The sequence below is a fragment of the Antedon bifida genome, chromosome 4 (genome assembly GCF_963402885.1).
Source record: "Antedon bifida chromosome 4, ecAntBifi1.1, whole genome shotgun sequence".
Taxonomy (NCBI): Eukaryota; Metazoa; Echinodermata; class Crinoidea; order Comatulida; family Antedonidae; genus Antedon; species Antedon bifida.
In genome coordinates, this window is record NC_136229.1 from 17,120,759 (window position 1) to 17,146,727 (window position 25,969).

Genomic DNA, 25,969 nt, shown 5'->3' on the forward strand with positions numbered 1-25,969 from the left:
ATATCACTACCATATTTGGGCGTATCACTACCATATTTGGGCACATCACACTTTTTTTGTCAAACTAGTTTGATAATGTAGACAAAGCTTTTATTGTATATTTATTTATGTATTTGTTATTTGCCCTAGATGCAATTGAGTGTGCAAGTATGCCATGCCAGAATGAAGCAACTTGCTTTGAAGGGACCAATAGCTATCTCTGTGTATGTCGCGCAGGTTACACAGGAACAAATTGCCAAATTGGTGAGTATATGTTTCTATGTTCTTTCACAGAATCAAGCCTTAAGAAATATAATTTACTTCATAAAAGCCTACTTACTTTTAAATGTCAATATTAGTCATCAATAAATATCTATTGTTTGTTTCAGATGTCAATGAATGTGCCAGCAGTCCATGTTTGAACGGTGCCACTTGTCTAAACTTTATCAACAGTTACCAGTGCCAATGTGCTCCTGGCTATACAGGTCCTCAATGCGCATCTGGTAAGAATATATATGTAGCTTATTCAAACAAAGTTCATGTGTCCCTTTCTTTTATAGATTTTGGTCCTAGACAGTTGTGACTGATACATGAGAAGTATCATGTCTAGCGACAATCAATATCCATGTGGGATACTGTATATAATGAGATATTAGGCTTCTTGATAGAATTACATCAACATGGGAGTAGTTATATAATATGTGAAATATTTATAGAATATTAAATTGAATTACAGTATGTATTTAAAATGCCATTCTGTATAATAATAATAATTTTTGTCATTATAAGAAATTATTTAGAAATAAGTAGTTTATTAATTGCTCTTTAATAATTATATTTTGTTTATTTTTTGGAATCTTATAGATATTAACGAATGCTTAAGTAACCCATGTCAAAATGGAGCAACATGTACAGATTTGTTAAATTTCTACCAATGTACATGTTTCCCAGGATGGACTGGTTCACAATGTCAAACAGGTACAGTGTGTTATATGTGTCTTTAAATTAGAATAAGCCAGCTAATATGCCACCCCTCAATTGGAATGGAATAGTCTTGTTTCTTTTATATTTGCATTAAAATTGTACTTTAACTGTTATTATTTATTTTCTCACCCCTTTAATTATGATTATTTAGTTTAAAATTGTGTATATTATGGAATCGTTTTTAATGAATATTCTCTTTTGTTTTGTCAGATTTCAATGAGTGTTCTAGCAATCCATGTCAGAATAGCGGTGTGTGTGTTAACAATCAAAATCTCTATATATGTAATTGTGCACCTGGATGGATAGGATTAAACTGTGAAACAGGTATGTTTACATTAATTTGCATAATTAGTAATTTATGCAACGCACATTCTACTAACTTATAATGTCAAAAATACTCAAAATCTGTAACTGTATAAATTGTACACATGTATGTAAATGTAATGGGGGGTATAATCTGCGACTTGCAGCCTACTGGGCTGAATTGCGCACAGGTGTAGACGACACATACCACAACTTTCTACTCCCCTAAGGTTCCCTTCATGTCGAGTGCTGCCACCAAAGGCACCCGTTCATCTGTCCACAATGAAATTTGTGAATCAGGTACTCTCACAGTAATTATATCACAGTAATTTATTCAACATGCATTCTATTAATTTACATATTTAATAGTAAAAATCTGTAACTGTATAAATTGTGCACATGTTTGGAATTAAATTGTGGATCAGGTATGCTCACATTAATTTGCATATTGGCAATTTATGCAACATGCGTTCTACTAATTTACATATTTAATGGTAAAGTCTATAATTGTATACATTGTGTACATAGATGAAAAGTAAGTATACTGCATTTTTATTAAACTTCGTTCATACAATTTCTATTATGACCTTTTTACTAGACTCTAATGAATGTTCAAGTTCTCCGTGTCAAAATGGAGGCATTTGTAATAATCTGCAGAACCGGTATGATTGTCAATGTAACCCAGGTTACACTGGTATTAACTGTGAAGTTGGTAAGTCAAGTTATTATTGTAAATACAATTTAGCAACAACACAACGAAATTAAAATCCTGTTGGTGCAGTACCCATTGCTTACTTGAGCTTGAATCTAACACCTAGCCATCAGCGCAAGCTCAGTGGTCTAGAGTTAAGAACAGCAGACTAATGATCTGGAGGTCATGGGTTCGAGTCCCACCTGAGAATGACTTGCGAATTTATTCACGAGTATTCTCAATGTACTTAGTATAAAGTACAAATTACGTCAGAGTAACATTAAAACTCGCCCATCATCAAATATAAATTTTGTTATATTAGAAACAAATATTCCTTCATCGGGGCCAACGTTGGTTATATTGTGTTTTATATTGAAGTCAAGATAAATAATTTCTTTGTTTCTTTAATTTCAGATATAAATGAATGTGCATCTCAACCTTGCTTGAATGGTGGAACATGTACTAATAACATCAACTTCTATACCTGTGCATGTCTACCAGGATGGGCTGGTGATACCTGTCAACTCCGTAAGTTAAACTTCTAGTTTCACTAGGCTGAGAGCGCTAAAATAATAATGGAGTGGAGTTGTAGCTTGCTGATTGCATGCTAGCCTACCATCCCCAGAGTTCAAATTCTGTCTGATATAAGGATGTTCAGCCCCCAAAGACTTGTTTAATTTCAAGACTTTGTTTGTGTAGAGCATCTTGTGTTTGTCCTGTAAAATGTTCCACTCCCTGGTTACTCTTTCTTCTGACAATATTTAGCTGCATGTCTAAATAATGAGGGAAAATATTGATGGCACACCGAATGTTATATTCTCAACATTTTCATTATCTTTTGCAGAAATTAATGAATGTGGTAGTTCCCCATGTCAGAATGGTGGAGCCTGTACAGATCTGATCAATGAATTTGTTTGTTCCTGTGTATCTGGATGGCAAGGAGACATGTGTGATGAAGGTTGGTAATCATTATCACTGTTCATATTAAATCAACAATAGGGAGGTTTCGCAACGCACGAATATGATAACGAAAACGGATACGTCACACATTTGTGAAACTTTTGAGCTCATCCCCATTTCATATCCGTAAAGTGTATTCATGTTGACGAATATCACTAAATATAATCGTAACTAAAAACGAGTATAGTTTTTGATCTATTTTGCACATTTTGCATTGAATCAGGAATGATTCATGATTGTAATATTATAGATTTATTGAAAGTAATTTACTAAAATGGCAGGTCAATTTTGATAAATAGGCGTTTTTAAAGTCCTCTTTGATGTTATGCTAGGCCTAGGCAACCAAGCAACACGTACCTGTGATTGTGCTCCTGCGTTTGGACGGTGCCCTCAATATTTTACTGTTCATAATCGTTATCAATGTCATAATCATCACTGTCATAATCATCAGTATCATTCCTAAATTCCTGATCAAAATGACTATCATCATAATAACAATCATAACTTATACTAAAATTTTATATTATAACCTATTTTAATTGCAGATATAAATGAGTGTTCAAGTAACCCATGTGTGAATGGTGCTACATGCAGCAACAACCAAAATAGCTACATCTGCACATGCTCATTGGGATTCACAGGACCAACGTGTAGCTTGGACATCAATGAGTGCGCTAGCAATCCATGCTTTGGTGGAGTTTGCTCAAATGAAGTGAACCGCTACACATGCTCATGTCCAGCTGGCTACTCGGGCACAAACTGTCAACAAAGTATGTTCTTTTTGTTTGTTTTTTATCTACTTCAGTTGCTTCAGTAAAAGTATATTAATGTCATTAATTAAGATTTTATAATTGTCATATTTAATGAGTGACAGTCCTAGATAAAAATGTCGTTCGAGATCCTAACTTTAGGTGAAGTGTCTTGTTGGGAGTTCATCTGGACTGTTCCATTTTTCGTTTCAGTGTTCATTTTAGAAATAATGGTATATGTTAGTTTATTCAGGTACATAATGCATTCATAGGATAACAAACAATGTCGGATTGTGTACTAATTCTTATAATGTATCAATATGTAATAAGTGTTGTTTATTTATTGTTTATATTTGATTTTCAGATAACAATGAGTGTGCAAGTAACCCATGTTTGAATGGAGCGACCTGTATTGACCTCATCAACAGCTACATCTGCACATGTGCACAAGGATGGCAAGGAACACACTGTGAAATAAGTAAGAATAATAGATAGTATTTAACATTTGGTGTATGACAACCTAGGAAAAAAATATGCATAGGTCAGTTTATCAGAAATTAAAAACTTCCTATTAAGCTCTGTCTACACTATCAAACTTTATGTGACAAAAACATGTGATGTGCCCATATATGGACATGATGATGTCATATCACTACCATATTTGGGCAAATCACATTTTTTTATCAAAATAGTTTGATAGTGTAGACAGAGGTTTAGATAGTAAAATCACACAGTTTAGGCCAGCCCATTGGAAAACAGAGGGGTTAGAAAAGAGCCTAGGATGTTAAATCACAAATTTCTTTTTTCAGATATTAATGAATGCGACAGCTCTCCATGTCAAAATGGAGGAACCTGTATCGATGGAAACAACATGTATAGTTGTACATGCTTACTTGGATTCTCTGGAACTAACTGCAATGATGGTATGTAGCCTTTGTTTTAAATAAAGACGCAGAAGAAGATATGTATAAATCATATTATTGGTTATCCGGACTTGGCCAGTGTGATTGTCAGGAATCATCTTTTGTATACTTGTGTTTCTTATTGAAGAAGAACTTCAAATTTACATATTTGATTCTGTTGTGAATCACCTTATTTTAGCTATGATTATACTCTTTGATTTAAATTGACCACCAAAAACCATTACTTCTAGTTTGTTTCTAATTTGTATATATTGTTTACAGATGTGAATGAATGTTTGAGTAGCCCATGTTCCAGTTCAGCAACTTGCATTGATGGAATTAATGAATTTACTTGTGATTGTGCTCCTGGTTGGACCGGCTTTGACTGCAACACAAGTAAGTGAAAATAAATTATATTGAGAGAATCAATGTAGTGTACATGAATGACCTGCTTTAAATATACTTAAAAAAGTACACTAATTGCCATCATTTTGATACCTCATGTGTATGGATGCGTGCAATAGCAACAATTTTATAACAAACAAATGTACATAGGCAGCCTAAAGCTCTGTCTACACTATCAAACTAGTTTGACAAAAAAAGTGTGCCCAAATTTGATAGTGACATGCCAAAATATGGTAGTGACATGACATCATCATGTCCATATCACATTTTGCTGTCACATAAAGTTTGATAGTGTAGACAGCTGACAGAGCTTTAATTATGAAAAGTTTGGATTTCAGACACCATTAATTAATATAATATTTGTTTTCAGATATAAATGAATGTTCAAGCAACCCATGTTTAAATGGTGGTACTTGTTATGATGGTCAAAACCAATACACATGTTTTTGTGTACCTGGCTGGGATGGCCAAAACTGTGAAACAGGTGAGTCCAGTAATATAATAGAGTAGTCTGCTTTGCCAGAATAGATATAAGCACCAATATGGAACAGTTTAAAATGTGAATCCAGTCAATTTATGTAGCTGAATTTTGCTCATATATAGTAATATAATAGTCAATATCAATTCAAAATAGATTTATTTTATCAAGCAGAAGGTTTCTGGTTTGAATCTTGGTTGGGGCGACTTTTTCTCATTTTCACAGATTTCCTCATCTTTATCGCTTCAAATTAATTAATTGAATTTCAAGGCGGTTTATAATTTATTCTGTGCCTGTGATGTTTATCAAAATAAAACAGTGAAATCTTCTGATTTTAATCATGTTTATAACATATTTAACAAGAAAATATTATATGTTAATTCTAGATGTGAATGAATGTGGTAGTGACCCATGTCAAAATGGCGCAACATGCATAGACGGACGACAAAAGTTCACATGCGTCTGTGAGTTGGGTTTTACAGGCGATTTCTGCGAAAGTGATATAGATGAGTGTCAAAGTGATCCCTGCCAAAATGGAGCAACCTGCTTCAACCAACTGAACCGTTTCACATGTAATTGCCAACCTGGTTGGGAAGGGTATAACTGCGAGCTGGACGTCAATGAGTGCAGTAGTAGTCCATGTAGAAATGGTGGTCAGTGTAATGATTTAGCCAGTCACTACACATGTGACTGTCCATCTGGATGGGAAGGCTACAACTGCGATGGAGGTATGTTGAAATAATTAGTGAATATTTATTACATTTTAAAAAAATGATATTTTGAACACTGAAAATGTTTACCATGTTTATGTAGGATATATTTGTTACAAGTCTATATACCATTTAAGAATAATTAATAATTTGTGATATTTATTACTTTTTCAGATGTAAATGAATGTAATAGCCAACCATGTTTGAATGGAGGAGTTTGTAACGATGGACGCAACACCTTTGAATGTATTTGTCCATTAGGCTACACTGGCATCGTTTGCGGCCAAGGTAAAGATAAGCAATTATTTTAAATATCATAATTATGATAATAATAATAATAATACTGTAAAGGCATATCAATTTCATGTAATATAATAATAATACGTTCTTAGCTCTTAATGCTAAATGCTAAATGTTTCAGGTTATTACCCCAGTCATTTTTGGATCAAACACGTATGGAAGACATACCATAATGTCGCAGCTAGTAATCAGCACAGTTGTATGTTTGCCCCTCAACACCTGGGTGCAGACAGGCAAATGTAAAGCTCTCTACACTAACAAATTTTATGTGACAAAAAATGATGTCATCACTACCATATTTGGGCACACTTTTTTGTCTAACTTGATAGTGTAGACAGAGCTAGTGGACTCAAGCAATGTGATGAGCGTTGAAATGATCCTATAATCAGAAGTCTAGTGCCCAGCACACTGCGTCCCTATACATTTTTTACCTTTTTTTTATATTGCTTACACACATAATTTAAAGTGATTTTTTTCAATTTCTAGATATAAATGAATGTTCAAGTTCACCATGTAGGAATGGAGGTGTTTGTGATAATCTTGTGAATCAGTATGTATGTACCTGTCCTCTGGCTTACACAGGTGTCAACTGTCAATTTGGTAGGAAAATCAAAATTGTATAATTTCATATGCAAGTGTTTTCAATTAAACATACTCGTGTGGCTGAAGCTCAGTCTCAAATGTGGTATAATTATTCAACCGATAAACCCTAAACTTGACCAAAATCAGAAAAGCAATTTCTTTTTGTCTATTAGGGAGTATTTATCCAAAAATATATAAATGTGAATATATATTTATTGCTCCTTAGCTTACTAGAAATTGAGGAGAATTGTTGAGCCCTCTACTTGCCCAAGGCAAGCCAATGTACAGTGTTTTATATATTTAAAACAAAACGCTTCATTGATTTAATATTAGTATGTGATATCCAATTTGTTATTAATGATAATGTATTAGATTATTATTTTCTGCTATTTAAATAAATAAATAAATCTTTTTTCTCAGACGTGGATGAATGTGATAGCAATCCCTGTTTTAATGGTGGAATATGCAATGACTTTGTTGGTTTTTATACATGTACTTGTCCTGATGGTTATGCAGGGATCAATTGTGAAATAGGTATGTTTTTCTTTCATTAAAGCAGCAAGTATATATTTGAGGTGGGGGTTGGAGGTGATAGGGATAGTTGCAGGGAACTATTACTTTACTATATAAACGTAATGATTAAAATTGAAAGAATTCAGCAAGATATTTTTGTCTGCACACTCTGACAAATGACTGAATAACACTAATGCATTTAAAACAGCTTGCCTAAAGACACGTAATTGTATCTTATTGTTAGACTTGCTCAAACAATTCTGACTTTGGCACTTATTCGAGATTCTTAATTGCTCGTATTAGTTTAGCCTAATGTCAGACATTTTCTATAGAGATATTCCTGAATTTATATTCTTTTTTTGTAGAGCAAAGTCCATGCATGAATGAACCTGATTTGTGTAAAAATGGAGGAACATGCATAAACAACGGCCCAGAATTCACTTGTACATGTACTGCAGGATGGGAAGGCTTTACATGTGAAACAAACATTGATGAATGTCAAAGTTCACCTTGTATCAATGGAGGAATTTGTAATGATGGAATTGATAGTTACTCCTGTATCTGTCAACAGGGCTATACAGGAGTTAATTGCCAAATTGGTGAGTTCATTAAACTTGTATTGATAATAACATGAGGAGACATTCTTTCTTTCTTTCTTTATTTACCCATAAATATAAATTAAAAACATTGTAATAATATACAAATAATAATAATTATATCAAGGGAAGGGCTAAAAAATAGTTAAAACTAATCCGAAACATTAGAATAAATTTGACAACATCAATAACATCATAATTATATTTTTATTTATAGATATTGATGAGTGCGCCAGCAATCCTTGCTTAAATGCAGGAGTCTGTTTCAGTCGCTTTGATTCGCATGGTTACACATGCAACTGCCAGCCTGGCTGGGAAGGTGTTCATTGTGAAAGAGGTAATACATTTATTTTCATTATATTTTTTAATTAACCTTCTTATTATTCCCAGTGATGTTGTAGAACAATATTATGAGTCATGGCTGCTCAAGAGCACTAATTTTCCAATGATGCCTTTATTGAATATTAATTTTTAACTATGTTTTATGTCATTCAAAGAAATAAATGAATGTGAAAGCAATCCGTGTCTGAATGGAGGAATTTGCATCGATGATGTAAACAGCTTTACTTGTATCTGCCCTCGAGGCTGGGGAGGTGACCTCTGTAACTTAGGTAAGTATTATTGTTGTATTTCTCCATCTAACTATTTCAGCAGTTTGTATAGTGCTGTTTAGCTCTGTCTACACTATCAAACTTTATGTAACAAAAATACATTGACATGATGATGTCATATCACTACCATATTTAAGCATATCACTACCATATTTGGGCGCATCACACTTATTTTGTCAAACTAGTTTGATAGTGTAGACAGGGCCTAGGTCACTTTTGTTTTTTCCTGACCTGTTTTTAATGTTGTTTTTTTGGTCAAATGAATAAATGAAATGAAATTAAAAACCAAAAAATCCATGAATTGCAGATTTAATATATTTCTCATTTCTCATATTATATCTAAGTTATGAAAGCAAATAGGCATCTTACTGTATGGACATAGTAATATATGTTTTGCTGCACTTAATTCTTTACTAAATATTGTATATTATTTTTTAGTGACTGGGTGCCGTTTAAATTTCACCATACCTGCAGAAGGAAAGATTGAAATCCACTCTCCGAATTATCCATCCAACTACAATAATGGAGCCAATTGCCGTTGGTTTATCAACGGTTTTCCTGGTCGGACAATAGAGGTTCAGTTTAAAGACTTCATCACAGAGAGTCGATACGATGTTCTTGAGATTGGCACCGGTACGAACGTTGATGACGTAGGTTCACTGCAATTGTCTGCCAGCGGAGGAAGTATACCAGGGAACATGTTGCTGTTGTCTAATCAAATATGGATGCGTTTTGTGACTGATGGTGAAAAAACGGAAAGAGGCTTTTCTCTTGAACTAAGGAATGAAGGTTACCAAGGTATACAAACTATTACATATTATTATTATATAACTAACCGCTAAAACTTGTGTAGTTTTAATTACTGTAGTATATATTTTTATAATGCCATTCATCTTCTAAAAAAATTTGATTATTCCATTATCAATGAAAGGGGTGTTGTATTGTTTAAAATATTAATTCTCACTCCTGAGGACGATCAAAGCATATTGATCGAAACGTCGAGAAACTCAACAGTTCTTTTTAGAACTAATTTACGTGGTGTACTGCAAACTTATATCAACATTTGATTTCGCCATGCAAACCTTCAAACAATATATTAATTTTTTATTTATGTAGAAGTGAATGCTTGCATGAGCAATCCCTGCTGGAATGGAGGAACCTGTGTTAATCAAGGCTCAACAACTTATATTTGTGCATGTACATCGCTATGGCAGGGGACCAACTGTCAAACGCCTACAGGTGAGATTTTTACAATGACCTTTGACCCAGTGTGATCCTTAGTACCCATCAGACCAGAAACATATTACTAAATTGCAATCAGTTTAACCACTACAGACGATAAAACATATATGTTATTTGTTTACCAACTTTATTAACTTCCAATGAATTAATTTCACAGATGAGAATAAGTGTGCAAGCAATCCTTGTCAAAACGGAGCTGAGTGTGTAAACGTTGGGGGCGCATATCAGTGCAACTGTCTGGATGGATGGAGTGGAACAAATTGCGTAGAAGGTAAAACTAACTATATTGATGACATACATCTATTTAAAAGTGTATATACATTATTACTAAAACTAGTAAAGTTAGGACTTATAAAATCAACTTTTAAAAATTTTAATGGAAATTGTAGTTATTTTGATGGATAAAATGTTACGAGCTTTGTTCTTCACAGAAGTTTTCTGACCTATAAACTTTTTTTTTCAGATTTGGATGAATGTTTGAGTAACCCGTGTGTGAACGGAGTTTGCAATAATTTATTCAATCACTATATGTGCATATGTAATGACAATTTCAGTGGAACTCGATGTGAAACAGGTATTTTTTTATATATATAAATATAGAAAATATAAAATGTTTTCTTTTTAGACAGATTAAGGATATTTATAAGTATGATATTAAAAAAAATGATTGTACACAACCAGAAAAGGAAGGAAAAAAATGTGAAACCTTGGAATTGAGTGGGGTGACACAACTACACTTTGTAACTTTGTAGTGAACTGTACTCCATCTTCATGGTTTTTGCAAAAGGTGTAATCTTGGCTACATTTGGTAATCTGTTTTTTGTATTATTTATGTTTTAGGTCCAGAAGAAGAGAGTTGCATACTGAACCAATGTCAGAACAGAGGAACATGTACATATTACTTGGACGATTACTTCTGTGATTGTCCTTCCGGTTACACCGGTGAATACTGTGAAGTTGGTAGGTTAAAATCTGTTTCTGGAATTTGTTTATAAATATATAAACCCAAAGTTAAGATTCTGGAAAAACTTATATTGCGTAACAGTAGATTTGCCCCAATCTGTATTGTCTTTTTTTATGTTAGTTCAACAGTCTGCATTTCAATATTTGTCTCAAGTATTATACATATGAAACGCCATACAGTATGTGCCAAAATATTTATATTTTTGCTAATATTAACACTAGAACCTTGATTTAACAGTGGCCTGATGTCAAGTACAAATTAAATACACTATGATTTGGAATCCACGAAATATGTTATCATCTTTTTGTTCCACAGCTGATGTGTGCATTTCTGGACCTTGTAAAAATAATGGCAATTGTGTAAGCAATGGTGATGTATTCACATGTGACTGTCCTGATACGCATATTGGTTTATACTGTGAAGTAATTGGTAAGTAATTATTAACACAATAATTTCATCTCTCTTGCTTTTCAATATCCTGTGCATTGGTAGAATAATTTGATGGAAGAATACACCTTTAAAATGATGGCTGACATAATACAGTGAATTCACGCTACATGCATTTTATTCTTGCTTTTTTTTAGTATCAACATCATGTACAGACGACCCTTGTCAGAATGAAGCTGAATGTACGTTGGACACTAATGGATACAACTGTGCGTGTCCTGTTGGGTATGAAGGCATCTTCTGTGAAACTAATATCAATGATTGCCTAAATGATACATGCTCGGTTCACGGCATCTGCGTAGATTTGGTTAATGGTGCCGTATGCGAGTGTGAAAGTGGCTGGAGTGGACCGAAATGCTCTGTTGGTGAGTGGTTTTGTTTTCTCCTACATTGGTTTAAGTTCATATTGTTTACTGAGCTTTTTGGGGCAAGAAAGGTCTCAATCTGTGAGATAGACAAATGTTCAATGGCAAATGTAATCAAACATAAAGTAATCATCCTATTCTTTTCATTTGTAGATATTAATGAATGCGAGGGCAACCCTTGTCAAAATGGAGGAACATGCACAAATGGACCAAATGCTTATACATGTAAATGCTTTGATAATTACTATGGAGTCAACTGCCAAATGAGTAAGTATTCAAAATGAAGGTGCCACACTACATGCTACACTATATGCTACAGTGCTACACTACATGCTACACTATATGCTACAGTGCTACACTACACTTCTACATATTACACTTCACACTACTGTGCTACACACTACACTACAATGCTACACTATACACTACAGTGCTACACTAGACACTACAGTGCTACACTAGACACTGCAGTGCTACACTACAGTTCTACACTACACACTACAGTGCTACACTAGACACTACAGTGCTACACTAGACACTACAGTGCTACACTAGACACTACAGTGCTACACTACAGTTCTACACTACACACTATTGTGCTACACTATATAATATAGTGATACATTACAGTGGTACACTACAGTGCTACACTATATGCTGCATTGCTACACTATATGCTGCAGTGCTACACTACACACTACAGTGCTACACTGTATACTACATTGCTATACAACATGCTACTTTGCACCAGCATTGACTTAATTATACATTATCTTTGTCGTTTCAGTTGTTCAAGATCAGAATAATGTGGCTGAGGTTCATACTTTTATGGGTTCTGAGATTGGACTAGATCCATGGTGGATAATGTGCATTTCTATCCTAGGCGTTTTCATTCTATTCCTCGTATTGGTGGTATTTTGCAAAAACAGACCTCAACAGTAAGTAGTTAAATTTATTCACATTTAACAGGGAGCTCATAAGAGGGGTCACCTCAGTGTGTATAAACGTTTTGCCAGGCATGTAAAAGGTGTAGTGGTGATGAGGTATATAATTACACTACATGCTGCAGTGCTACACTACACAATACAGTGCTACACTACACATTACACTACACAATACAGTGCTACACTATACAACACTAACTACACACTACAGTGCTACACAATACAGTGCCACACTACAGTGCTACACAATACAGTGCTATACTACAGCGCTACACTATACTACAGTGCTACACAACACAATACAGTGCTACACTACAGTGCTACACAATACAGTGCTACACAACACAATACAGTGCTACACTACAGTGCTACACAATACAGTGCTACACAACACAATACAGTGCTATACTACAGTGCTACACAACACACTCCAGTGCTACACTACAGTGCTACACAATACAGGGCTACACTACAGTGCTACACAACACACTCCAGTGCTACACCACAGTGCTACACAATACAGTGCTATACTACAGCGCTACACTATACTACAGTGCTACACAACACAATACAGTGCTACACTACAGTGCTACACAATACAGTGCTACACAACACAATACAGTGCTACACTACAGTGCTACACAATACAGTGCTACACAACACACTCCAGTGCTACACTACAGTGCTACACAATACAGTGCTACACAACACAATACAGTGCTACACTACAGTGCTACACAACACAATACAGTGCCACACTACAGTGCTACACAATACAGTGCTATACTACAGTGCTACACAACACACTCCAGTGCTACACTACAGTGCTACACAATACAGGGCTACACTACAGTGCTACACAACACACTCCAGTGCTACACTACAGTGCTACACAATACAGTGCTATACTACAGTGCTACACAATACAGTGCTACACAACACACTCCAGTGCTACACAATACAGTGCTACACAACACAATACAGTGCCACACTACAGTGCTACACAATACAGTGCTATACTACAGTGCTACACAACACACTATAGTGCTACACTACAGTGCTACACAATACAGGGCTACACTACAGTGCTACACAACACACTCCAGTGCTACACAATACAGTGCTATACTACAGTGCTACACACTACAGTGCTACACAATACAGTGCTACACAACACACTCCAGTGCTACACTACAGTGCTACACAATACAGGGCTACACTACAGTGCTACACTACACACTATAGTGCTACACTACAGTGCTACACTACAGTGCTACACAATACAGGGCTACACTACAGTGCTACACTACAGTGCTACACAATACAGGGCTACACTACAGTGCTACACTACACACTATAGTGCCACACTCCAGTGCTACACTCCAGTGCTACACTACAGTGCTACACTACAGTGCTACACAATACAGGGCTACACTACAGTGCTACACTACACACTATAGTGCCACACTACAGTGCTACACTACAGTGCTACACAATACAGGGCTACACTACACACTATAGTGCTACACTATACTAGTGGTGATGAGGTAGTGGTGCAGGTTTGGCTATTATTATACGTTTGAAATTTCATTATCTTCATCTTTTACTAATTAATGATTATTCCTTATCTTTAGTGCAAAGTATGATGCAGAGCTGGCCAAGTCAGAGCGTAACCATGGGTTACCAAATAGTCAGTTGGATGATCAAATTCCTGTGATGGATGAATCAGGTGCAGCCAATGAGAATGCTTATGGATTTGTTCCAGCAGGGGGAAGCAGGTAAGAAAAGGTTGTTTTCAGGTGGGGCTTTAGCTCGTTACTAGGCCGTCATCTCTCCTATGCCACAACGGTTTCTATCCGTTATTATGCTACTGAACATGTATGAGAATAATGACTTATTTATTATTATATACTTATTATTATTATTAGATAATTTTACTTTGCAATGTATGTATGTATATCTTATGATATAAACATGATGTTAATAAATGAAACTATTTCCACTGATATGATCTTGATATAATAAATCTGCTGTATGAATCTGATATATGATGATCTAATATACAGTAAATCTTGATCACTGATATAATCTCGATTCAGGAATCATACCACTATTCCATCATACTTTCACATTATGTAATTTGTTTAATAAAATCTTGTGTGTTATATATCCTTATATTCCTTGTTTTTATTTATTTAAAGGGCTGCTGTAGCAGAGATTAATAGTTACGAGAACCCATGGCCGCAAAGCACAGAAGATTTCACCTTACAGAAGACGCATTTGTGAGCGACATGAAATAACTTTAAATTAGGATGCTATTTTCATATGTAGATTTTAATATATGCTGTATATTGTTTATACGTTGTGGGTGAGATATTGTTAGATTATTATTTTTTATGTAAGATAAGGTTGTAAGTTTTAAATGTTTAATGCAGTATTTCTCAATAGGGGGACTGATATGATAATATGAGTCTAGATAAATTATTTAACCTTTTGCAATGTAGTTAAGGTCAATTTTATTTGTGATGTTAATCTCACTTAAGATTGCTTGCCTGCCAACTACTTAAATTACCAAAGTGACTGTGACTTAGTATGTACTTACGATTTAGTTGTCTTAAACTCTTTATCACCTTGAGAGGGGTATTCCTCATTTTGTACATTGATATAGTAATATAATATTCAGAAATAATTGACGTCTTTCTCACTCTTTCATTTTTTATGCATGTTTGTTGCATAGAATATGATAATGGTAAAAGTAAAACAGTTTTATTTGTTTTTATTTATTTATTTATTTCGTATACAGTACCTCCTAAAAAAGAACCAAAATGTACAATAGTTATAAATAAAAAATCATAATTGAGACAAGATAGTAATAATCTTTAAATACAGTACTGTCTAAATTGTCAAGAAATAATAATTATGACTTTACACAAATTCAATGATCTAAACTATTTTTTTTTCTTCTAAATCTATATTTTTTTCTTAAATTATGATTTAACACACATACAATACATTTAAAAAAAACAATATTGGTGTACAAGCACCAGTGTGTTCAAAAAAATATATTGTTTATTAGTGTGAATAAAATGTAATGAGATTAACAATTATTATAAAAACATTGATTATAACAATATACAGTATACATCGATCATAAAACATTAATATAAAATGTATAGTTTTTGATACCAGTAGACTAAAAACAAATAATATTTTTTAAAAAGACATTTAATGAATGAAGTTATTGATAGTATATTGACCAGTCTAATACAGATGTAAAAATTAAAAAGTATACATGTTTTAGATGTTTTTAATTGGGGTCTTCTTTAAATGTAAATGTTCATACATTTGGAATAACCAATCATAATGCTTGTTTACATTTAAATTTACAAATGCGTACAGATGGAATAACCAATCATAATGCTTGCTTACATTTAAATTTACAAATGCGTACAAATGGAATAAACCAATCATAATGCTTGTTTACATTTGAATTTACAAATGCGTACAGATGGAATAACCAACTATAATGCTTGTTTGTCTACATTTAAATTTACATACGCGTACAGATGGAATAAACCAATCATAATGCTTGTTTGTTTCAATTTAAATTTAGAAATGGAATAAACCAATCATAATGCTTGTTAGTTTACATTTATACAGTATTTACAAATGGATTAAACCAATCACAATGCTTGTTTGTTTAAATTTAAATTTACAAATGGAATAAACCAATCATAATGCTCGTTTATTTAATTCCTTCACGATTCTTTCATTCCTTCATGATTCTTTCATTAGATTCACGTTTAGCTTGCAATCATTTAATATTTTCTTAAACATAACTATATTTAAATATTTGTTTAATTTGTTTGTTTTACCTACTAAAAAATAGTTTTTAAAAAATTTATTTTATTAACTTAGATAATGCGATGTAAATTGAAGGTATAAATTACTGTGTCAAAGATCTTTATTACTTGTAGCACACAAAAACCCGATAATGTTTATCAAACTTGAGGCACGGGTATACTATATAGTTTTAGTTGATTTTCACATAAGTGTCCCACATGTTATGAACTATTTTAAAAAGTACTGTAAGTTACTTCATAGATATGTTTTATCATAATCAGTACTTAGAATTATAACTGGTGAGATTTTTGCAATAAAAGAAATTTTGGTAATAAAAAAAATGTATTTATTGTTGTATAGTGTCAGAAACAAATGGTGTATAGAGAACTAATTTATACATTTTTTACCATAGATTGTTGATAATTTTTAAAAATCAGAACACCTCAATGTGATTCTGCGCATGTCAATTATGATATAGTACAGTTATGTCAATAAATTTGTCAACAAATTTGGCTAAAAAGGAAATTTCTCTGTACAAGGGGTTTTTTCGAAAAATCGGCAAAATGTCGACTTTTCAAAATATGTTGAGTAAACATGCGCATGTCACATTACGATGTACGGTAGTATTTGGTCATTTGTCGAAAAGAACATATTATATTTGAATAAAATGGTTGCAATTTGGCCATTTTTACATAATACACAGTTTTGACGAAAAATAAAAGGGTCGAAATTTTTCCATTTTCTGAAAAAATTCCTTACTATAGTACAGGGATTTTTTTGAAAAATGCCCAAAATATCGACTTTTTAAAATTCAATAATTATGCGGTAATATCGTTATATGTGTGCATATATTGCTTTGCAACAACTTATAGAGCATACACAGTTTTGTCGAAAAATAAAAGGGTCGAAATTTTGCCATTTTCTGAAAAAATCCCTTACTATAGTACAGGGATTTTTTCGAAAAATGCCCAAAATATCGACTTTTTAAAATTCAATAATTATGCGATAATATCCCTATATGTGCGCATATATTGCTTTGCAACAACTTATAGAGCCATAATACACAGTTTTGTCGAAAAAATAAAAGGTTCGAAATTTTGCCATTTTCTGAAAAAATTCCTTACTATAGTACAGGGATTTTTTCAAAAAAATGCCCAAAATATCGACTTTTTAAAATTCAATAATTATACGACAATATCGCTATATGTGCGCATATATTGCTTTGCAGCAACTTATAGAGCCATAATACAGAGTTTTGCCGAAAAATTAAAGAGTCGAAATTTCGCCATTTTCTGAAAAAATTCCTTACTATAGTACAGAGATTTTTTCGAAAAATGCCCAAAATATCGACTTTTTAAAATTCAATAATTATACGACAATATCGCTATATGTGCGCATATATTGCTTTGCAGCAACTTATAGAGCCATAATACAGAGTTTTGCCGAAAAATTAAGAGTCGAAATTTCGCCATTTTCTGAAAAAATTCCTTACTATAGTACAGAGATTTTTTCGAAAAATGCCCAAAATATCGACTTTTTAAAATTCAATAATTATGCGATAATATCCCTATATGTGCGCATATACTGCTTTGCAACAACTTATAGAGCCATAATACACAGTTTTGTCGAAAAAATAAAAGGTTCGAAATTTTGCCATTTTCTGAAAAAATCCCTTACTATAGTACAGGGATTTTTTCGAAAAATGCCCAAAATATCGACTTTTTAAAATTCAATAATTATGCGATAATATCGCTATATGTGCGCATATATTGCTTTGCAGCAACTTATAGAGTCATAATACACAGTTTTGACGAAAAATAAAAGGGTCGAAATTTTGCAATTTTCTGAAAAAATCCTTTACTATAGTACAGGGATTTTTTCGAAAAATGCCCGAACAATATCGACTTTTTAAAATTCAATAACTATGCGATAATATCGCTATATGTGCGCATATGACTTAAAATAGGGATTTTTTCGAAAAATGCCCAAAATATCAACTTTTTAAAATTCAATAATTATGCGATAATATCGCTATATGTGCGCATATATTGCTTTGCAGCAACTTATAGAGTCATAATACACAGTTTTGACGAAAAATAAAAGGGTCGAAATTTTGCCATTTTCTGAAAAAATCCTTTACTATAGTACAGGGATTTTTTCGAAAAATGCCCGAACAATATCGACTTTTTAAAATTCAATAACTATGCGATAATATCGCTATATGTGCGCATATGTTGCTTTGCAACAACTTATAGAGCCATAATACACAGTTTTGTCGAAAAATAAAAGGGTCGAAATTTCGCCATTTTCTGAAAAAAAATCCCTTACTATAGTACAGGGATTTTTTCGAAAAATGCCCAAAATATCGACTTTTTAAAATTCAATAATTATGCGATAATATCGCTATATGTGCGCATATATTGCTTTGCAGCAACTTATAGAGCCATAATACACAGTTTTGACGAAAAATAAAAGGGTCGAAATTTTGCCATTTTCTGAAAAAATCCCTTACTATAGTACAGGGATTTTTTCGAAAAATGCCCAAAATATCAACTTTTTAAAATTCAATAACTATGCGATAATATCGCTATATGTGCGCATATGTTGCTTTGCAACAACTTATAGAGCCATAATACACAGTTTTGTCGAAAAATAAAAGGGTCGAAATTTTGCCATTTTCTGAAAAAATCCCTTACTATAGTACAGGGATTTTTTCGAAAAATGCCCAAAATATCAACTTTTTAAAATTCAATAATTATGCGATAATATCGCTATATGTGCGCATATATTGCTTTGCAACAACTTATAGAGCCATAATACAGAGTTTTGTCGAAAAATAAAAGGGTCGAAATTTTGCCATTTTCTGAAAAAATCCCTTACTATAGTACAGGGATTTTTTCGAAAAATGCCCGAAAAATATCGACTTAAAATAGGGATTTTTTCGAAAAATGCCCAAAATATCGACTTTTTAAAATTCAATAATTATGCGATAATATCGCTATATGTGCGCATATATTGCTTTGCAGCAACTTATAGAGCCATAATACACAGTTTTGACGAAAAATAAAAGGGTCGAAATTTTGCCATTTTCTGAAAAAATCCCTTACTATAGTACAGGGATTTTTTCGAAAAATGCCCAAAATATCGACTTTTTAAAACTCAATAATTATGCAATAATATCGCTATATGTGCGCATATATTGCTTTGCAACAACTTATAGAGCCATAATACAGAGTTTTGTCGAAAAATAAAAGGGTCGAAATGTTGCCATTTTCTGAAAAAAATCCCTTACTATAGTACAGGGATTTTTTCGAAAAATGCCCGAAAAATATCGACTTAAAATAGGGATTTTTTCGAAAAATGCCCAAAATATCGACTTTTTAAAATTCAATAATTATGCGATAATATCGCTATATGTGCGCATATATTGCTTTGCAACAACTTATAGAGCCATAATACACAGTTTTGTCGAAAAATAAAAGGGTCGAAATTTTGCCATTTTCTGAAAAAAAAATCCCTTACTATAGTACAGGGATTTTTTCGAAAAATGCCCAAAATATCGACTTTTTAAAATTCAATAATTATGCGATAATATCGCTATATGTGCGCATATATTGCTTTGCAACAACTTATACTGTAGAGCCATAATACAGAGTTTTGTCGAAAAATAAAAGGGTCGAAATTTTGCCATTTTCTGAAAAAATCCCTTACTATAGTACAGGGATTTTTTCGAAAAATGCCCGAAAAATATCGACTTAAAATAGGGATTTTTTCGAAAAATGCCCAAAATATCGACTTTTTAAAATTCAATAATTATGCGATAATATCGCTATATGTGCGCATATATTGCTTTGCAGCAACTTATAGAGCCATAATACACAGTTTTGACGAAAAATAAAAGGGTCGAAATTTTGCCATTTTCTGAAAAAATCCCTTACTATAGTACAGGGATTTTTTCGAAAAATGCCCAAAATATCGACTTTTTAAAACTCAATAATTATGCAATAATATCGCTATATGTGCGCATATATTGCTTTGCAACAACTTATAGAGCCATAATACAGAGTTTTGTCGAAAAATAAAAGGGTCGAAATTTTGCCATTTTCTGAAAAAAATCCCTTACTATAGTACAGGGATTTTTTCGAAAAATGCCCGAAAAATATCGACTTAAAATAGGGATTTTTTCGAAAAATGCCCAAAATATCGACTTTTTAAAATTCAATAATTATGCGATAATATCGCTATATGTGCGCATATATTGCTTTGCAACAACTTATAGAGCCATAATACACAGTTTTGTCGAAAAATAAAAGGGTCGAAATTTTGCCATTTTCTGAAAAAAAATCCCTTACTATAGTACAGGGATTTTTTCGAAAAATGCCCAAAATATCGACTTTTTAAAATTCAATAATTATGCGATAATATCGCTATATGTGCGCATATATTGCTTTGCAACAACTTATACTGTAGAGCCATAATACAGAGTTTTGTCGAAAAATAAAAGGGTCGAAATTTTGCCATTTTCTGAAAAAATCCCTTACTATAGTACAGGGATTTTTTCGAAAAATGCCCGAAAAATATCGACTTAAAATAGGGATTTTTTCGAAAAATGCCCAAAATATCGACTTTTTAAAATTCAATAATTATGCGATAATATCGCTATATGTGCGCATATATTGCTTTGCAGCAACTTATAGAGCCATAATACACAGTTTTGACGAAAAATAAAAGGGTCGAAATTTTGCCATTTTCTGAAAAAATCCCTTACTATAGTACAGGGATTTTTTCGAAAAATGCCCAAAATATCGACTTTTTAAAACTCAATAATTATGCAATAATATCGCTATATGTGCGCATATATTGCTTTGCAACAACTTATAGAGCCATAATACAGAGTTTTGTCGAAAAATAAAAGGGTCGAAATTTTGCCATTTTCTGAAAAAATCCCTTACTATAGTACAGGGATTTTTTCGAAAAATGCCCGAAAAATATCGACTTAAAATAGGGATTTTTTCGAAAAATGCCCAAAATATCGACTTTTTAAAATTCAATAATTATGCGATAATATCGCTATATGTGCGCATATATTGCTTTGCAACAACTTATAGAGCCATAATACACAGTTTTGTCGAAAAATAAAAGGGTCGAAATTTTGCCATTTTCTGAAAAAAAATCCCTTACTATAGTACAGGGATTTTTTCGAAAAATGCCCAAAATATCGACTTTTTAAAATTCAATAATTATGCGATAATATCGCTATATGTGCGCATATATTGCTTTGCAACAACTTATACTGTAGAGCCATAATACAGAGTTTTGTCGAAAAATAAAAGGGTCGAAATTTTGCCATTTTCTGAAAAAATCCCTTACTATAGTACAGGGATTTTTTTGAAAAATGCCCAAAATATCGACTTTTTTAAAATTCAATAATTATGCGATAATATCGCTATATGTGTGCATATATTGCTTTGCAACAACTTATAGAGCATACACAGTTTTGTCGAAAAATTAAAGGGTCGAAATTTGGTCAGTTTTCGAAAAATTCCCTGTACTATAGTGCAGGGATTTTTTAAAAATGGCCAAAATATCGACTTTTTAAAATTCACTTATTATGCAATAATAAGCACATATAAGCACATTTATCAACATCTTATAGAGTCATAGTAACCAGTTATTAAAAAAAATAAAAGGGTTGAAATTTGGTCTTTTTTCGAAAATTTCCCTGTACTATAGTACAGGGATTTTTTCAAAAATGGCCAAAATATCGACTTTTCAAAATTCACTTATTATGCAATAATATTGCCATATATGCACATATATTTCATTATCAACATCTTATAGAGTCATAGTAACCAGTTATTTCAAAAAATAAAAGTGTCGAAATTTGGTTATTTTTCGAAAATTTCCCTTTACACAGGGATTTTTACACAGGGATATTTCCCTTTATACAGGGATTTTTTTCCAAAATGGCCAAAATATCGACTTTCCCAAAATTAACTTATTATGCAATAATATTGCCATATATGCACATATATTGCATTATCAACATCTTAAAGAGTCATAGTAACCAGTTATTAAAAAAAATATAAGTGTCGAAATTTGGTCTTTTTTCGAAAATTTCCCTTTACTATAGTACAGGGATTTTTTCCAAAATGGCCAAAATATCGACTTTTGAAAATTCACTTATTATGCAATAATATTGCCATATAAGCACATTTATCAACATCTTATAGAGTCATAGTAACCAATTATTTCAAAATATAAAAGGGTCGAAATTTGGTCTTTTTTCGAAAATTTCCCTTTACAGGGATTTTTTTCCAAAATGGCCAAAATATCGACTTTCCCAAAATTCACTTATTATGCAATAATATTGCCATATATGCACATATATTGCATTATCAACATCTTAAAGAGTCATAGTAACCAGTTATTTAAAAAAATATAAGTGTCGAAATTTGGTCTTTTTTCGAAAATTTCCCTTTACTATAGTACAGGGATTTTTTCCAAAATGGCCAAAATATCGACTTTTTAAAATTCCCTTACTATGCAATAATATTGCCATATATGCACATATATTGCATTATCAACATCTTAAAGAGTCATAGTAACCAGTTATTTAAAAAAATATAAGTGTCGAAATTTGGTATTTTTTCGAAAATTTCCCTTTACTATAGTACAGGGATTTTTTCCAAAATGGCCAAAATATCGACTTTTTAAAATTCCCTTATTATGCAATAATATTGCCATATATGCACATATATTGCATTATCAACATCTTATAGAGTCATAGTAACCAGTTATTTCAAAAAATAAAAGGGTCGAAATTTTCCAAAATGGCCAAAATATCGACTTTTTAAAATTCCCTTACTATGCAATAATATTGCCATATATGCACATATATTGCATTATCAACATCTTAAAGAGTCTTAGTAACCAGTTATTTAAAAAAATAAAATGGTTATGTCATAAAACATATTTACTGTGTATGTGTAATCTTTATTAAATGTTATCAGGAAAATGAGTAGCTATTTTACAGTAACGGCAAACATTTAGTTTTAATTCTTTTGTATAAAGATTTTTGCAAATAAAAAAACTAGCAATTACTATTTTCATTAAATAGTAAATAAAACTTATTATTTACAATGCCAAATATAAATATATACAATATTAAAACAAATAATATGTCTACAAGTTTTCAACATATCCAATAAAATTGTCAGTGACTACATTTATCCGATTTTAAACAAATAATTACAATCTTTAAATTTCATGGACTGTATGTAGATTGTATTGAAATAATTGTTAATTTTGCTACGATTCCTTAATTTGTATATTATTCAGTAGCATTTTTACTAAGCCTTTAATTAATATTATAATGCACTCAGAAATATGCTGTTTACAATCTTATTATAAGCTTTACAATTTGTAATGTTATGAATATGTATTAAAAGACGTTTACTATATAATTTCAATATAAAATTAAATGACAAAAAGAGAGATCGACGTTTCGGTACCATCATAGAACCATTTTCACGATCAAGTGAATACAAAACAATAATAATTATGTGCACTAAGCACCAAAGTTGGTGACAGGAAATGCTAATTGAGGGCTAATTAAGTAATTAGCTCCTCCTACTGAGTTAGATAAACAATTTAGCTTTGATGGAATCCGATTGTTTATTGAGTGTAGGTTTTATCTCTTTGATCCACAACATCTCCTTAATTAGGCAATCAAACTTATTGTTACATTTAGATAAGACTCTAAAGTATTCCGAGATATCACCAGTTATGCCATGTTGTTTTAGGTGATCGCCTATAATACTTTTGTTATGTTCATTAATGCGTTTGTAAAGGTGTCGGCAAGTGTAACCGACATAGTTTGTATCACACAAACCACATTGAAATTTGTACACAACGCATTGTGAATTAATGATTCTGGGTTTCATTTCTTTAGGTTTTAAGGTGTCACCTATCTTACGACTAGTAAATACTGGTAAAATATCATTTTCAATCTTCGCACTAAGTTGTTTAAGTTGTTTAGTAACCGTGTTACAACAAGTTTGATCCTTGTACGGTAGTACAATCCTAATAGGCTGGGGAGATTCATCAGTTAGCATATCTTCATTAGTATTACTAGGAGTCACACAAGTATTAATGGATTGGTTGAAAGCCTTAACAATATTACTAATAAGATCTAAAGGATAATTCAACTTTTGAAAAATCTTTGTTACATTATCAACCTCTGATAGGAAAATGTCATGCGTAGATGACAATTTGTAGGCCCTATTAAGCGTTGTGTGAATTAGATTACGTTTATGTTTGATATCCACATGGCTATCATAATGTAATAATAAGCCTTTATTAGTGGATTTCTTATATACTTTGGTTTCAAGAGATATATCGTTTTTTGAGATAGTCATACCTAAAAAATTTATTGAGTTATCTCTAGCAATTTCCATTGTAAAATCAACGGCATCGTGTGAATTGTTCAAAGTGTTCAAAAAATTCTGTGCTGAAACCTGGCTTGGCATGAATACGATTGTGTCATCAACGTTAGCGACGATAGAACTGCGGCATTTTCCCTGTTGCTTGTAAGGTATCTTCAATGTAACACATGAAAACATTTGCCATCAGTGGTCCAAGCGGTGAACCCATGGCTACGCCATCAACCTGCTCGTATAGATCACCATCATATTGGAAAAGTTGATTTTTGGTCGCAATTGTAAGTAGGTCCTTAAGACCTTGTTTATCGATAGATAAACCGTGTTCAGAGTTAAACCAGTCATCTTTAAAGGCCTTATGAACAAGAATGTTAATGGTCTCATCAAGTGGAACATTGGTGAATAGAGAAACTACGTCGTAAGAGACCAGAACATCATCTGAACCAATTTTAGTAGAACGTAACTCTTTAGCAAAATCAAAAATGTCTGGTATAGAGTATTCGTTGCTGGCTAATGGTTTTAGCTTCTCATCTAACCATTGTGCTAATTTAAAATTGTAAGTGCCAGTGGCTGAGAGTATTGGCCTAATAGATAGATTTTCTTTGTGCGTCTTGGGAAGACCATACAGATGGGCTAACCTCGAGCCTTGTGATGTTAGTGTAGATGCTACTTCCTTCGGTAGTATATTACGAACAATATTAGATAGTTGCTTCTCCTTTTCTAAGAGAGGATGGAAATGCTTAATTGGTCTACCTCTAGACTTAGGTTGTGTCTTACTTACGGGTATAAACTTAGATGTGTTGTTTATAGACGATTGTCTAAGAAGTTGGTCATAATGATGTTTATCCATGATAACGACTCCGGAACCTTTGTCAGGTTTAGTAATGACAATGTCATCCCTTTTCTTCAATTGTCCCAATGCTCTTTTCAGGGACCTAGGTGGAGATTGGTCCTTGCGTT

At 32.6% G+C, this 25,969-nt stretch overlaps 3 protein-coding genes across 3 annotated transcripts in view; 1 reads left to right on the forward strand and 2 right to left on the reverse strand.

Moving 5' to 3' along the window:
• Window positions 1–16,898, forward strand: part of LOC144840567 (uncharacterized) — a 42,975-nt gene extending 26,077 nt beyond the window's left edge. The window contains exons 27-56 of the mRNA XM_078696417.1: window positions 130–243; window positions 369–482; window positions 844–957; window positions 1,174–1,287; window positions 1,865–1,978; window positions 2,372–2,485; window positions 2,802–2,915; window positions 3,463–3,687; window positions 4,031–4,144; window positions 4,476–4,589; window positions 4,851–4,964; window positions 5,344–5,457; window positions 5,838–6,179; window positions 6,336–6,449; window positions 6,948–7,061; window positions 7,464–7,577; window positions 7,922–8,155; window positions 8,370–8,489; window positions 8,650–8,763; window positions 9,202–9,561; window positions 9,880–10,002; window positions 10,163–10,276; window positions 10,469–10,579; window positions 10,846–10,965; window positions 11,285–11,398; window positions 11,554–11,781; window positions 11,935–12,048; window positions 12,569–12,719; window positions 14,360–14,503; window positions 14,927–16,898. Of these exons, the coding sequence (XP_078552543.1) occupies window positions 130–243; window positions 369–482; window positions 844–957; window positions 1,174–1,287; window positions 1,865–1,978; window positions 2,372–2,485; window positions 2,802–2,915; window positions 3,463–3,687; window positions 4,031–4,144; window positions 4,476–4,589; window positions 4,851–4,964; window positions 5,344–5,457; window positions 5,838–6,179; window positions 6,336–6,449; window positions 6,948–7,061; window positions 7,464–7,577; window positions 7,922–8,155; window positions 8,370–8,489; window positions 8,650–8,763; window positions 9,202–9,561; window positions 9,880–10,002; window positions 10,163–10,276; window positions 10,469–10,579; window positions 10,846–10,965; window positions 11,285–11,398; window positions 11,554–11,781; window positions 11,935–12,048; window positions 12,569–12,719; window positions 14,360–14,503; window positions 14,927–15,011 (4,295 nt within the window). The 3' untranslated portion in view covers window positions 15,012–16,898. The remainder of the gene's footprint in view (window positions 1–129; window positions 244–368; window positions 483–843; window positions 958–1,173; window positions 1,288–1,864; window positions 1,979–2,371; window positions 2,486–2,801; window positions 2,916–3,462; window positions 3,688–4,030; window positions 4,145–4,475; window positions 4,590–4,850; window positions 4,965–5,343; window positions 5,458–5,837; window positions 6,180–6,335; window positions 6,450–6,947; window positions 7,062–7,463; window positions 7,578–7,921; window positions 8,156–8,369; window positions 8,490–8,649; window positions 8,764–9,201; window positions 9,562–9,879; window positions 10,003–10,162; window positions 10,277–10,468; window positions 10,580–10,845; window positions 10,966–11,284; window positions 11,399–11,553; window positions 11,782–11,934; window positions 12,049–12,568; window positions 12,720–14,359; window positions 14,504–14,926) is intronic.
• Window positions 16,899–24,208: 7,310 nt separating this feature from the next.
• LOC144839218 (uncharacterized) lies at window positions 24,209–24,988 on the reverse strand. Its single transcript, XM_078694531.1, has one exon. The coding sequence runs from the start codon at window positions 24,986–24,988 to the stop codon at window positions 24,209–24,211; it is 780 nt and encodes a 259-aa protein (XP_078550657.1).
• A 133-nt stretch (window positions 24,989–25,121) lies between these two features.
• On the reverse strand, window positions 25,122–25,859 carry LOC144839219 (uncharacterized). Its single transcript, XM_078694532.1, has one exon. The coding sequence runs from the start codon at window positions 25,857–25,859 to the stop codon at window positions 25,122–25,124; it is 738 nt and encodes a 245-aa protein (XP_078550658.1).
• Between the last annotated feature and the right edge of the window lie 110 nt (window positions 25,860–25,969).